The 15327-nt window shown below is 45.3% G+C and overlaps 1 protein-coding gene across 3 annotated transcripts; it reads left to right on the top strand.

Moving 5' to 3' along the window:
- The first annotated feature begins 5562 nt into the window (after nt 1–5562).
- Nucleotides 5563–15118, top strand: Cby2 (chibby family member 2). 3 transcript variants are annotated; one of them, XM_027390028.2, is made up of 3 exons: nt 5563–5637; nt 5960–6040; nt 13928–15118. In XM_027390028.2, exons 1-3 carry the CDS (start codon nt 5563–5565, stop codon nt 15116–15118), a joined length of 1347 nt encoding a protein of 448 aa, XP_027245829.1. The 3 variants fall into 3 exon arrangements, with proteins under 3 accessions (XP_027245829.1, XP_027245830.1, XP_027245831.1); XM_027390029.2 differs by lacking the exon at nt 5960–6040; XM_027390030.2 differs by lacking the exons at nt 5563–5637; nt 5960–6040 and adding an exon at nt 6676–6723.
- The last annotated feature ends 209 nt before the right edge of the window (nt 15119–15327 follow it).

The raw sequence follows: 15327 nt of genomic DNA, 5'->3' as shown, positions 1-15327 counted from the left end.
CAGACGCCAGGAAATAATCAAATTGAAGGCTGAAATCAATAAAATGGAAACTAGGAGAACAATACAAATAATCAATATAATTGAAGAGTCGGTTCTTTGAGAAAATCAACTAGATAGACAAACCTTTAAAACTTACCAAAAAGTAGAATGAACATGCAAATTAATAAAATCAGGAATGAAAAGGGGACATAACAACAGACACAGAGGAAATCCAGAGAATCATCAGGTCATACTTTGAAAACCTATATTCCTCAAAATTTGAAAATCTAAAGGAAATGGACAATTTTCTGGACAGATTTCACTCTCCAAAATTAAATCAAGAACAGATAAGCAACTTAAATAGACCTATAACCTCTAATGAAATTGAAGCAGTCATCAGAAGTCTCCCAACCAAAAAAAGCCCAGGGCCAGATGGCTTCAGTGCAGAATTCTACCAGAAATTCAAGGAACAGCTAACAGCAATTCTCCTCAAATTATTCCACACAATAGAAGCAGAAGAGTCATTGCCAAACTCTTTTTATGAGGCTTCAATAATCTTTATACCCAAGCCACACAAAGACACAACTAAGAAAGAGAACTCCAGTTGGGAGCGGAGTGAGGAAAATTCCATTACAGAATTTCCAAGGGTTCCAGTAACCAGGAGATCTGGTCTGCATTCAATAGCCGATTTGCTATTGAATAACATGGCCTCAGTGGAGAATGTCTCCTAGTTTATGTCTCTACAGAACTAAGCATTTGAATAGGCCTGCACCTGGGCAGAGGTGCTAGGTGTGTAAGTAACATGTGAGAACAGAGAGTTAGGAGCGATGGGGCAGAGAGGGGTCAGGAGGAGAGAAATGGCCTCCTTGTGGCCATGGAAGCATGGTTAAGAAACAGCCATGAAGATGCTAAATAAACAAGAGATTCTAGTTTTACAACATAGAACTGAGAGCTCTCTAAAGATGACAAGATGCCTGTGTTTGGTCTTTATCACCGTTGGGTTGCTAGGAGTTTCCAAGTCCACGCTCCCCGACTCAGGCTGAACCTCGTGGCTGCCGTTGCTTAGGGCTGAGATGGACCGGGCCATGACAATATGGCCTCATGAACACTGATGCAAAAAATTCTCAATAAAATACTGGCAAATCGAATCCAAGAACACATCAGAGAAATCATCCACCATGATCAAGTAGGCTTCATCCCAGGGATGCAAGGATGGTTCAACATATGAAAATCCATCAATGTAATCCACCATATAAACAGACTGAGGAAAATAAACCACATGATCATGTCACCAGATGCTGAAAAAGCCTTTGACAAAATCCAACACCCCTTCATGATAAAGGTCTTGGAGAAATCAGGGATAACAGGAACATACCTCAACATAATAAAAGCAATATACAGCAAGCCAACAGCCAACATCAAATTAAATGGAGAGAAACTCAATGCAATTCCTCTAAAATCAGGAACAAGACAAGGCTGTCCACTCTCTCCATACCTCTTCAATATTGTCCTTGAAGTTCTAGCTAGAGCAATAAGACAACAAAAGGAGATCAAGTGAATGCAAATTGGAAAGGAAGAAGTCAAACTCTCACTATTTGCAGATGATATGATAGTCTACATAAGTGACCCAAAAAACTCTACCAGGGAACTGCTACAGCTGATAAAAACCTTCAGCAAAGTGACAGGATACAAGATTCACTCAAAAAAAATCTGTAGCTCTACTATATACTGATGACACATTGGTGGAGAAAGAAATCAGAGAAACATCACCCTTTACAATATCCACAAACAACATAAAATACCTTGGGGTAACTAACCAAAAAAGTCAAATACTTGAATCATAAGAATTTTGAGTCTCTAAAGAAAGAAACTAAAGAAGATACCAGAAAATGGAAGCATCTCCCATGCTCTTGGATAGGTCGGATCAACACAGTAAAACTGGCAATCTTGCCAAAAGCAATCTACAGATTCAATGCAATGGCCATCAAAATCCCAAAACAATTCTTCACGGACCTTGAAAGAACAATTCTCAACTTTATATGGAGAAACAAAAGACCCAGGATAGCCAAATCAACCCTGTAAAATAAAGGAACTTCTGGAGGCATCACCATCCCTGACTTCAAACTCTATTACAGAGCTATAGTCCTGAAAACAGCTTGGTAATGGCACAAAAATAGACAGGTAGACCAATGGAATAGAGATGAAAACCCTGATATTGACCCATACACCTACGAATGAAGGGACCAGCTCCCCTTTCGGCAGTCATAGCCGAACACGAGCTTCTATGACCTTGTCCTAGACACTAGAAAGTCAAATGCCTGCCTCGTGACAAGGAACCAATCAGAAGTTAGCTGGTGGCGCTATGCTTTACGACCCTGGGTGTGCTTTATGGACAAGTGCACAGCAATGACGCACAAAGCATAGCAACCACCCTGGGAGGGCCTGTGGGCCATAACAAGCAGTTGGCCAATCAACACAGGGCAAGCCCTCCAAGCCTGGAGGCACACCAATCGTGAGCCTGTGCGTACCCCTAGACACTCCCCTTACGCTGTCCTATAAGATCTCTTGGGAGTCCCTAGGAGCTGTCTTTTGCTAGCCATCTGCCATGGCGGGTGGGTGAAAGACCCGAGCTAACATGGGGTTAGCTCGTTAAATTATAATACAGCCTCATGCAGTTTGCAGCAAGCTCTGGAGTCTGCCTGGTGATTGGGGTGACCGAGGTCGTGGCCTGGGACCCTGGATACCTGAGTTTTCCGGGGGTCTAACACGAACACCTGATTTTTGACAAACAATCCCAACCTATACGATGGAACAAAGAGAACATCTTTAACAAATGGTGCTGGCATAACTGGATGCAGACATGTAGAAGACTGCAGATAGACTCAATCCTATCGCCATACACAAAACTTAAGTCAAGATGATCAAAGACCTCAACATAAACCCAGCCACACTAACCCTATTAGAAGACAAAGTAGAAAATAGCCTTTAATTAATTAAAGGAAAAGGAGACTGATTTCTGATCATTACACTAGTAGCACAGACACTGAGAGTAACAATTGATAAATGGGACCTCCTGAAACTGAGAAGCTTCTGTAAGGCAAAGGAGACAGTCAGCAAGACAAAACGGCAGCCCACAGAATGGGAAAAGATCTTCACCAATCCCACATCTGACAGTGGGTTGATCTCCAAAATATACAAAGAACTCAAGAAGCTAGTCTCCAAAACACCAAACAATCCAATTAAAAAGTGGGGTACAGAACTAAATAGACAATTGTCAATAGAGGAATCTAAAATGGCTGAAGGACACATAAGAAAGAGTTCAACATCCTTAGCCATTAGGGAAATGCAAATCAAAACAACTCTGATATACCATCTTACTCCTGTTAGAATGGCTAAAATCAAAAACACCAATGACAGATTATGCTGGAGAGGATGTGGAGAAAGGGGAACACTTCTCCACTGCTGGTGAGAGTGCAAACTTGTACAGCCACTTTGGAAATCAGTATGGTGATTCCTCAAGAAAATGGGAATGAGTCTACCACAAGATCCAACAATTCCACTCTTAGGCATATACCCAAAAGAAGCACATTCATACAAGGACATCTGTTCAACGATGTTCATAGCAGCACTATTTGTAATAGCCAGAAACTGGAAGCAGCTTAGATGCCCCTCAACTGAAGAATGGATAGAGAAAATGTGGTACATTTACACAATGGAGTACTACTCAGTGGAAAAAAACAATGGAATCTTGAAATTTGCAGGAAAATGGATGGAACTAGAAGAAACCATTCTGAGTGAGATAACCCAATCACAAAAAGACAAACATCATATGTACTCACTCATATGTGGATTTTAGACATAGAGTAAAGGATTACCAGCCTACAATCCACACTGCCAGAGAAACTAGTAAACAAGGAGGACCCTAAGAGAGACATACATGGTCCCCTGGGGAAAGGGGAAAGGGGAAAGGTTCAAGATCCCCTGAGCAAATTGAGAGCATGGGAAGACGGGGAGGAAGCTAGGAGAATGAGAAGGGAAGAAGGGAGGGGTGAGGAGGACATGAGGGAGCAGAAAGGTTGAGTCAGGGGAAGAATAGAAGATAACAAGAATGGAGATGTCATAATAGAGGGAGACATTTTAGTTTTATAGAGAAATCAGGCACGAGGGAAATGTCTGGAGATCTACAAAGATGACACCAGCTAACAATCTAAGCAACAGAGGAGAGGCTACCTTAAATGCTCTCCCGTGATAATGAGATTGATGACTGACTTATATGCCATCCTATAGCCTTCATCCAGCAGCTGGTGGAAGTAGAAGCAGACACCCACAACTAATCATTGAACTGAACTGGAATCCAGATGCAGAAAAGGACGAGTGAAGAGCAAAGGGGTCCAGACCAGGCTGGAAACCCACAGAAACAACTGATCTGAACATGGGGGAACTCTTGCTCCCCAGACTGATAGCTGGGTTACCAGCATGGGACTGATCCAGACCCCAGGAACATGGGTTTCATTGAGGAAACCCCGGAAACCTACTCTCTTCCTACCCCAAGGGGCAAAATCACACAGAACTGGGGCTCTTAAATGGATCTGGAGGTGACAGATTTGACAGAGCTAAGGATGGAGGGATGAGTGTTCTGGCCTTAATGCAGGTTCTACATGTGATATGTTTGGTTGTATTTTTCTATCAGAACAGTGTTTCTTAAACCCTTGGGATTTCCTGACAGGACCTCCTTTGAAACACATCAGTTTATGCTAGGGGAATGACTTTGGGGGTGGGGGGTGATTGTCAGAGGAACCAATCAGGTGATTAGAAGGTTGGAATTTTCAGCAAACGTCTACCTCTGGAAGGATTTGACATTTAGTTAAGTGATCAAAGGCTAATGATTTGATAAAATTTGCCTACATAATGGAACTCCACAAATACCTCTAAACAACTGGGTTCAGACATTGAAGATGCTGGGAGGCAGGTGTGTCCAGAGAAGGCCAGAAGGTTTACGACACTACCCTGTCAAACAGCTCACCCTTTATCATTACCATTTGGCCCCTCCTGAGCTGCATGCTTCTTAAAGTTGTGATCCTAAGTAAATTACTCTCCTGTGTTCTGAGAGACAGCTATTGAACCTGAGGAGCAGCTTAGGGTAACCCCTGCATGGCTAACCAGTTACAAGTACAGGTGGCCCTGATATGGGATTGGTACTTGAAGTAAAAGATCATCTTTTAGGGCCGAGCCCCTAACTTCTCGGAACCTGACATGTAGCTATTATCAGAGTGGAACTGGACTGGAGTTCCTCAGTAGTGCCAAGTCTCTCCAGGTCTAGACAGTTAATGTTTCTCTTTTCCTAATTAATGTGATTGAAACAGATGCCACCTCTGATGGGAGGTAGAGAGGTTCAAGCCAGCCTGGCAGTGAGGTGTGAGTGGCAGCCAGCTGACCAAACAAGGGCTATTGTGTGTCACACTGACCCGGGCTGGCCACCTGAGCACAGCCAGCAGCAATTCTTCCTTCCTGCAGAAGCCTCGTTCCCACCTGAGATGCCCGGAGAGAAACCATGAGCTCAGAAAAACACCATATTGTTCTGTGATGTCACCTCTGGAATGTTCTGAGTGTTTTGGTGACCAGCTTATGCATAGGACCTATACCTGGCACCTCACATTGGTATGGCTTTTTACTTATATAGAAATCGTAGTGTAAAACCAGGAAGAGCTGCAATGATTTCTTCTTGTAAGAGGGCTTCATATCAGTTCATTCCTGTCTTGGTTTTTTGTTCAGTGATCAGTGTCGATCAGTTCCTGATCACTGAGCAGTAAGACTTCTGGCCAGGCGCCATGTACACATGCCTTGAGACTGTGATTTTTATAAGGTATAAAATTAGTCAGAAGGACATAAATGTGTAGAAAGAGGTTATGTGTTTCAGGTGAGCCACTGAGGCCCTGAGGATGGGTTGAGAAGGAGAAATCTGATTCTTTCTTTTTCACAGCACTCGAGGCCAATTTTTACAAGAAAGAGAGATACCAGATCTGAAAGCCTAGAAATTCCAATCAATGTGGTTCTACCTCAGGTAGGGACAATCATGGAAGAATGTAACTTGCTAGAATAACCCTGTTTCCAAGCCTTACAGAATGAACAGCGAAGTCAGCCACTCAGATTCTTGTCATGTTGGTGTTGTTTTCCTGCCCATTTGTCTTGAGGAGGACACATGGATTCTCTGAACCTTGGGGTCCTCTGGCCTTGAATGAGGAGACTGAGTTGGATGGTCAGGTCCTCCAGCACTAGCCTTTCAAGATTTGTTGATACTATGACAAAAGTCTAACCTTCCCAAAGGAGACCCTTCATTGCATGGTAGTGTATAACCACTCAGGACATCTGTAGAGAACTAGAGTCAACCTTGAATCCAGATGCATAAGAATGAACACAGGAGCTGAAACCCCAGAATGGAGCCCACTTGCAATGGTCAAGAGGATTAAGCCCTGCCATGGGCCAAAGATGGTTTACTGGGGATGAATGTTCACTTGTTTCTTTTGAAGCCAGTGAATGATTAAAACACTTATAGCTTGTGGTCTCCAGATCTCCTGCACACAGCAACTTTCTCAGTGGGACCCCCTTTTACTTGAGTGTTCCTTCTGTTGCTATGTCACAAAGGGGTGGCCTTGCTTTCTCCAGTGTTACCCAAGAGCTCATTGGAAGACCAGGGTCATGCAACCAGTGGAGGAGAAATGTAGGATGGAGGGATCCAAGGCACAGGTAATTTCCCTAAAAGTTTGGTCTCAGGAGGTATGTACAAAGAGGATGGATCTCTGGCTGGTGTTCTCTATTAGTGTAATTATAATGAGCTCAGCAAATATGGTGAGAAGGAGACAGAAACACAGGACAAGAGAACCACCTGGGTATTTTTTTTCCTTACAGCATTGTAGTAAGCAGCCACAGTTACATCTCTTTCAGCTCATGATAGCTAAGCCAGATTATTAGGCAACTATGTCCTGGGCATCCTATAGAAGAACAAGGAACCTTGCTAGGTCTGATCCCTGACACATAAACTACACATCTGTGCATGAGGGTGGCCGTGGTTCCTTTGGTACCTTTATTAGCCCACATGTTAGGGGCAGACAGGAGATACCAGCCCAGATGTGGGAGTGGGAATGGGGCTGGGAATAAGATTTGAAAGTAGGTGTATTACTTGCTGTTCACATTGTTGTGACCAAATACCTGGCAAGAAGCAAGTTAAGGGAGGAAGTCTTTATTTTGGATCTTGGTTGAGGGGTAAATCTGTTGTGAAGTGGAAGCTATGGGGTGGGGCCGCTGCCTCACATCACTGCAGATCCATGTTTTTCTCAGTCCAGGATGCTAGTTCATGAGCACTGTAAGACCCTTGGAAAGCTGAGGCTTCCAGAATCTTAGCCCAGGACCTCGGCCACCCCAATCACAGAATGGAGGCGAAAGCTAGATGCAAATTGCATGAGGCTTTATTGTAGTTTAACGAGCTAACACCATGTTAGCTCGGGTCTTTGACCCACCCACCATGGCAGATGGCTAGCAAAGACAGTTTGAAGCTGCTGCATACAGATCTTTATAGGGCAGCATAAGGGGAGTGTTTAGGGGTATGCACAGGCTCAGGATTGGTGTGCCTCCAGGCTTGGAGGGTTTGCCCTGTGTTGATTGGTCAACTGGCTGTTATGGCCCATAGGCCCTCCCAGGGTGGTTGCTATGCTTTGTGCGTCATTGCTGTGCGCTTGTCCATAAAGCACACCCAGGGTCATAAAGCATAGCGCTATCAGCTAACTTCTGATTGGCTCCTTGTCACGAGGCAGGCATCTGACTTTCTAGTGACTAACTTCTGATTGTTTCCTTGTCACGAGGCAGGCATCTGACTTTCTAGTGACTAAGACAAGGTCATAGAGCACGTGTTTGGTCATTATGGCTGCCAAAAGGGAAGCTGGTCCCTTCAAGCACTAGCCACATTAAGTATGGGCCTCCCCTCTGTTAGTCCTTCCCCATAAAGTCCCCACAGACACATCAAGGATGTGTGCCTTGCTAATGCCCTGGGTGTTTCTTAATCTAGCAAGCTGACACAAAGCCTTCATTACTGCCATGCCATAGAAAGATTAGAAAGATCCATCTACCCCTGGCATGACTTTGTCCCTAGCTCCCAGCGCCAGCTTAGCAGTCAAGGAGAAAAGGTGTTTGAGGAGTCTTGGGTTTGTTCTGGTCCTTTCAGGCCTACTTCCTGTGCTGTGGGACCTGGATCTTGGAAGGCAGAAGAATATGGAAGGAAGAGGTCACTGCTGTCTGGAGATTTTTCATGGCCAGCCAGGCTTAGTCAGCAGTCATCTCTAGGTCACTTAAGTAAGCAGCTGGTGTTGAAAAGCAGGAAGAGGATAATTCTTCAGTGTGGCAACACCTGAAGGAGGAACGAGGTGTTAGTGGTCCTCGGAGGACATCTTGAACATGAAATTTGGGTTTAAGTAGAGGTGCAGAGGTTCACATAACTAAGCAGTCCTGGTCTGGGAGTGGTCCAGCCCAGCATCATTGTGTCATCCCCAGTCTCTTCTGCAGGGTGGTCTGACAAGTTATGATGTGTGAAATGTCTGAGAGACAATCTTCCTTCGGCCTGGCACCAGCCTTCTCAGCCTTTACCTTTTTCAAACATAAGACTACAGCAGAACTTTTTTGGTGTCCATTGTTTCAATAATCTGATATCTAGAAGGATGGACTTAAGAATCTCTTTAGAATATCTTCATTCCTGCCAGGATGTTACAGGCACAAGTCAGACAACCTGTCAGGATACCCTAGACCGGTCCTCTTGGGTAGGGAAGTAGTTTACTAGATGATGTAAACTGACCCACCCACTTTGGGAGCCCATTCCACATAGAGGGATACTCCCTGAGCCAAGACACATGGGGGTGGGCCTAGGCCCTATCCCAAAGGATAAGATAGACTCTGATGACACCCTATGGAAGGCCTTACCATCCAGGGGGAGCAGAAAGGATAGGTGATAGGTAGGGTTTTAGTTAGGGGTGGGTAGTAGGGGAGGAGGGGAGGGAGCGGGAACTGGGATTGTCATGTAAAACAATCTTGTTTCTAATTAAAAATCTGCAAAAAAAAAAAAAACCCTGACCCCACCCATCTGGCTGTGAGAAGGGCCTATATGCTCATGTACCTCCCCAAATGGGATAGTGGGGCAGGATTATTATGAGAAACAAGGTGAAGAAGAATATCTTGTTGGCCACAGGGCCATGCAAGTATAAGGCAGAGATTTCACAGCTGTTGGAATTGGGAGACTCTGTAGGGAGACACCGTAACCACGCCTCCTAAGGGGTGGTGGCTACAGCTGTGCCTGACCACACCCTGACAGGCATGGTCAAGGTGAGGTCAGGATGATGCATGATGGGTTTTTAAGGAGCTGCAAGGCACGTGGGCTCCCCTTCTCTCTGGCCTGCCTGCCTTGCGGTCCCTGGCATGCTCTGGCTTGTGTTGGCTGGCGTTTATCAGTATAAAAATATCTTAACCTTATGGACTATGGATCACCGGCTCTCCTTATAATACTCAGTAACAAGGACAGAGCTGAGGTTTAACCCAGGTCAGTGTCCAGCCTGTCATGCTATTCAGTGGGTTCAGGTGATGTCTTAGCTCTAATTCTTCTCTTGCTTCTAGAATCTAGTGCATCTTCCCCCCTCATCTAGACTGCAACTGCTAACCCCCAAGCTGCCAGTATGTATCTGCTCCAGGTAGCTTCATTCTGAGTTGAGTTCATTCTCTTTGGAAGGGAATTATAACAGTACCTCTGTCTCCTGCTCTACTGGTTGGCTGGAGTTCTCGATTGCACTGCAAATGCTATGATTCACTAGTTATCACCTTTAGGTCTTTTCAGGTCTTATTGATTTCACATTTTTCTTCCTCACATTGAACACGTTTTTTCTTCTAGCACATTAGCTTGCAAGCCATAGTGTTATTTCCTGTCCAAGCAACTGATCTCCTTCTATACACAGACTCACTTTTCCAGGCATTCAAGCTTCCCCAGTGAGCTGTTTCCTTTAGACATTGTTAGTGCTAGATTGTCAATGAAAGATTAGCGTTAGATCGTCAAGGAGAGATCTCTGTCTGGATCTGAATGCAGCTGACAGTACTTCCTAGTGCCCACTCCATTTCCCTTTATTTTTTCCTCCTTCCTCTTTGGCTCACAGCAATGCCAACTGAAATAGCTTCAGAGCAAGATTTTAGGAGAGTCATCAATTAGCTAAGATGATTACATCGGACATCTTTATTCTCTTTGCTGTTAGCATTAAAAATATATCAAAACCAATCATATTTACCTTGTTAGCATTTAGTAAAACAAACAATGTCTTTGGCTATTTAGCATAGGTGAGAAAGTTTTTTGGGTTTTTTGTTTTTATGACAGCAGCACTCAGCTGTGAAGGTTTTTCCTTCTAGGACCCTGGTGCCCTTCAGTTTCACATGCATTAAAAGTGCTTCAGCTGGCTGAGCATTCCCTACTGTTAACACTCAATAGTGTTGACGAAGCAGGTGCTTTAGAAGCTTGGTCAGCCATCTTGGGCTTCCTGGGAGCATGCGGATGTTTCTTCTGGGTGATGGTATCTACATCTTTCATGTAGGGGAGAGAAAGAACTTCAGTGCTGTTTCCTCAGTTTTCTGCTACTATAGCAAATGTCCAATGACAGACAGTTCACAAAGAATGAAGAGCATGGCACTATTCTAGCACCTGGTCATTATTTGGCAAGGGCCTTTGTGTTGTGTCCTACCATGGTGGAGGGCATCATTTGGTGAGATACACAGCAACTACAGAGAGCTCACTTTATAACAGACGTTCCTGCAACAGCCCATCACGATCCATCCACATTGAGAAGGTCTCACTTCCCAAATACCATTAGTATTCGACTTTGGAGGTCAAGTTCCCAGCACATGAACTATAGAGGACACACTCAAATCATAGCAGTGCATGTCAGCTAAGCCTGGATGTTCACTGTCTAGTCCCGCTCCCAAACTCTTTAGGCAGAAGGCCACCTAACCCCAGTAACTCCATCCGAGAAGATTTCTCCTTGAGAGTTCTAGTCTTTAGAAATCATACAGTACCAGTAAGAGACTCTGGTGGTATCCCCTCCCTTTCCCCATTGCCTTTTGTTCCCTTTGTTCAGTTGGCTGCTCTGCTGTTTTTCAGGGTCGCTGGAAATCACAGTCATTGGTGATTTAAAGCATCTTCATTAGAAATGAAATACCAGGAGGGGCCAGGCCTATGCTCAGGAAGGAGTCCAGCCCATAGGCAGTTTCAGGCACCAGTGAGGGCCATGTATGTACCCAGGGCTCTTCCTGGATCCCCAGCACTGACACTTCGTTGGGCCACAGCTATGAGTATACTACCCTGGCTCCTGAAGACAGTCTCTTGATCATCTTTCTAACACCTAATGGGGGAGGTATGATGAGCCTCAGAGTCACCTGTGCTCCCCTTCCACAACTTCATTCCCTGAAAGAGCCAACTTTGTTCTTTTTCACACACTGTTCTCCATCTCTATGGGAGAACATGTCCCAAAGACCAAGAAGAGACATTCCTTCATTGACTGAATCTCCTAGGATCAGTAGAACCCCTTCATGATGTTCCAAATACAGATAGAAATCTTGTCAAGACCCAGGTCATCAAACAGATTAGATCAGCCAATGGAAGAAATCTGGGAATATCATTGACCTGGCCCAAGACCCCTACGGAGAAGGGCAGGACTCTTGAGTGCCAGTTAAAGGAGACTGGGGTCTTGAATCTACATGTATTTGCTCAGCTTTGTTGCTTACATTTTGGCAGAGCCTTTTGTAAAGCAATACATTCAGATTTCATAGTAGTTTAGAACAGGAGTTTCCAAATATTACCAGTGGGACTCTCTTTTTGTGTGACATCTTGTCTACCACTTGTTCTCTTATGAACCTAGGAAGCAGGCACAGCAGCCATGAGCAGGCTCATTTTTAGAGGTGATGGAGAAACAAGAACTTCTCAATGGGACTGAGTCATGGAAGTTTTGAGATCAAGGCTCCTGGGGCTTTGGATTCTAGGTTCAAGATGATGAAATGGCTGCTGTCCTGGCTTCATTTCTGTTGCAGTGATGAAATGTCCCCAATATGAACATCTTAGGGGAAAAAGGGTTTATCTGATTTACAGGTTACATCCCATCACTGAAAGGAAGTCAAGAAGTTGAGACTACTAGTTACACCCACAGACAAGAGCAGAGGGACGCTAATTGCATGCACTTTCCTAGTATTTAGCTTATTTTCTCCACTCTTACATAGTCTAGGACCCAAACCCAGGGTATGGCACTACACACTGTGGGCTGGATCTTCCCACATCAAGTAACCCAATTTAGAAAAAACAAAAAACAAAAACAAAAACCTCGAAAATAAAAGAAAAAGAAAATCCCTCACAGGTATTTCACAGGACAGCCCAATCCAGATAAGTCTTCATTGAGAATCCCCCACCTAGATTGTGATTCTAGATTGTGTTAAGTCATGACTGAAACCACTCATCATGGATGTTCAGTATGGTGTATGCAGGAAGCAGCCTTTAAAGGGGTGGCTTTTAGATTTTGGGATATTTCAATATATAGATGGAGACAGAAGGAAGGGAGGTTTCTCAGGGAATGGAGCCCATGCAAAAACATTAAATCCATATGATATGTAGATATCATATACAACTCATAATAATTTTATGCACTATTTTAGTGCACCTGTTTCTTTGCATGAAGGCAGGTGTAGGATTTTTCACTTGTGACATCATGTGGATGCTCACAAAGATACATATTTTGGAGCACTTTGGAACTGAGATTCTCCAGGTTAGGGATGTTCCAGGTAAGCTAAAATAATATTTCAATTGCCAGTGTTGTGAGAATTAAGTGAATTATATAGGTCAAATGCAACCACATAGCCAGCTTGGCAGCCTGCAGATGCCTGCAGCTGCAGCTCTGAGGGACCTGACACCCTCCTCAAGGAGGTGTAGTCATCCCAAGCTAAAATTTTAGAAACTGAAATTCATACAACTTGCCCAAATTCTTATAACTGATAAGTAACAGGACTGAAGTTGAAGAGGAAAAAATGTTTGACTTTAAAATCCATGCCTTTAATTTCTAACATATGATTGGATCTTATTATCTGTGGGTTTTCATTTTTTTGAGACAGGGTCTTTCTCTATGCAGTCCTGGTTTGCCTGGAACATGCTATGTAGAGCAGGATGGCCTTGAAGTTCTGATTACATTCCTATCTGCACTGCCTCCATATAACGGGGTTAACAGGCCTGTGCAAGGCATAGCTCATTATTCATAGACTTTATAGTTATGAATTTATAGACCTTTGACTATCACGGCATTAGTGCCCATAGAATACTTGTGGTCATTCTTGGATCTGTAGAGAGTCTGTGGGAGTGTACACCCAAGAACTGGCCTCCAGGCACCCCTTGTTTGAACTCTCATCCTGGAAAATAGTGTCCTGTTTGCAGTTTATATACCACTACATTTTCTGAAACCTGTGCTTCCTATTGGTGGTTTCCTTGCTTAAAGTGGCATCTACAAACCCTGTTAAAGACTGTTCCTAATTACAGTGTGCCTGTGCTGTGCCTCCCGGAGCAAGCTTGTTAGATAAGCTCTGCTCAGGCCGGGTGCACCCACTGCCAATCTACAGATCCGTGAGGGTGTCTTTAAACAGAAACAAGGATCAATTACCAGAATTTTTATGACCAGAACCTTATAGGAACCTAGCCCAGCATCTCCCCTAGGAACCATGGTTCAGTATTCATTAATTCAAGAAGAAAGGTATTCAGAATAACAAAGGCTGGCTGTATTTCCTTGTGAGGATGCTCGGAGGTCAGGTGCGGGGTGTGTGGGGGGGTCCTCTGGGCCTCTTAGTCTACCAGCAAGCAGTCCTTTACTAGTTCCTGTAACAGTTTCCTTGCTCTCTCCCACAGAGGGGCACCACTGAGCCCTTCCTGAGGTTGCACAACCTGTACAGTATTCCTCGCTGCTCCAGGCAGACTGCCTTGCCCCGAATGAGTCGCAGGGTAGTCAGCCAGCATTCCTACCCACTCAACCGCTTCTCCTCTGTGCCCTTTGACCCCATGGAGCGCCCCACCTCCCAAGCTGACCTGGAACTGGACTACAACCCTCCCAGGGTGCAGCTCAGCGACGAGATGTTTGTCTTCCAGGATGGGCGCTGGGTGAACGAGAACTGCCGCCTGCAGTCGCCTTACTTCTCTCCGTCCTCCTCTTTCCATCATAAGCTGCACCACAAGAGGCTGGCCAAGGAGCACCTGCTGCAGGAGGAGAACAAGTCTCTACGGGATGAGAACCGGGCCCTGAGGGATGAGAACAAGGCCCTCCGCAAGGAGAACAAGATACTACAGATCTTTTGGGAAGAGCACAAGGTCACTTTGGGCCATGAGGAGAACCCATCCTCCTCACCACTGATGCACAAGGACACAGCCTCCCAAGAAGTGGTGAAAAAAGACAATGTCACCTTGCCTGTCCAGCGTAGCAAGGAGAACACCCTGCAGCTCATTCGAGAGGAGAATCGGGCCCTTCAGCAGCTGCTGGAGCAGAGACAGGCCTATTGGGCCCAGGCAGAAGACAATGCAACTTCTGCCGAGGAGGGCAAGCCCACCTCCTCACCCAAGGAGGAGCCCCATAACCCTGGGCTTCTGCCAGAACAGAGTCCAGGCCTCTCCTCCCCATTTGAGGAGCACAAGGGGCCGCCTCCAACACAGGAGGACTCTAAGACACTGCGTGCCCTGAGGGAGATGGTTAACAACTTATCTGGACCATCTGGGGAGGAGGAGGGCAAAGTAGGCCCCAACCTATCTGACAGCGCTCAACCTCTGCAGCTGCTGAGAGAGATGAACCAGGCCCTGCAGGCCCTGCGAGAGGAGAATAGGCTGCTGCAGGAGGAGAACCGGGCTCTGCACGTCCTGCGTGAGGAGCATCGAGTCTTCCAGGAGGAGAACAAGGCCCTGTGGGAGAACAACAAGTTGAAGCTGCAGCAACGGCTGGTCATTGACACGGTGACTGAAGTTACAGCCCGTATGGAGATGCTTATTGAGGAGCTGTATGCCTTCATGCCGGCCAAGAACAGTAAAGATCCCAAGAAGCCCAGTAGGGTCTGAGGCCTTCTCAGCTGACATAGACACAGATCAAGCACAGCACAGGAGGCCAGAGAGAATCCCCAGCCTCCCTATGTCTTCCTCACCTTTGTCACCCCCAGTGCATGCCTGTGGAACAGCAGAGAAAGGGCCATCCTACACCCAGAGACACACAATAAAGGCAGAGGAGGCTGGGCCAGCCGACACCAGTGTGGAGTTTTGGCTTCTTGTCA

The sequence above is a fragment of the Cricetulus griseus genome, assembly GCF_003668045.3.
Source record: "Cricetulus griseus strain 17A/GY chromosome 1 unlocalized genomic scaffold, alternate assembly CriGri-PICRH-1.0 chr1_1, whole genome shotgun sequence".
Taxonomy (NCBI): domain Eukaryota; kingdom Metazoa; phylum Chordata; class Mammalia; order Rodentia; family Cricetidae; genus Cricetulus; species Cricetulus griseus.
The sequence above is the reverse complement of the archived record's forward strand: the minus strand, read 5'-3'. Positions and strand labels throughout refer to the sequence as shown.

Coding starts and splice junctions, on each gene's coding strand:
- Cby2 (XM_027390028.2), top strand. CDS start 5,563: ATGTCACCTCTGGAATGTTCTGAGTGTTTTGGTGACCAGCTTATGCAT. Junction 5,638..5,959: donor ATACCTGGCACCTCACATTG/GTATGGCTTTTT, acceptor TCTTTTTCACAG/CACTCGAGGCCAATTTTTAC. Junction 6,041..13,927: donor TCAATGTGGTTCTACCTCAG/GTAGGGACAATC, acceptor TCTCTCCCACAG/AGGGGCACCACTGAGCCCTT.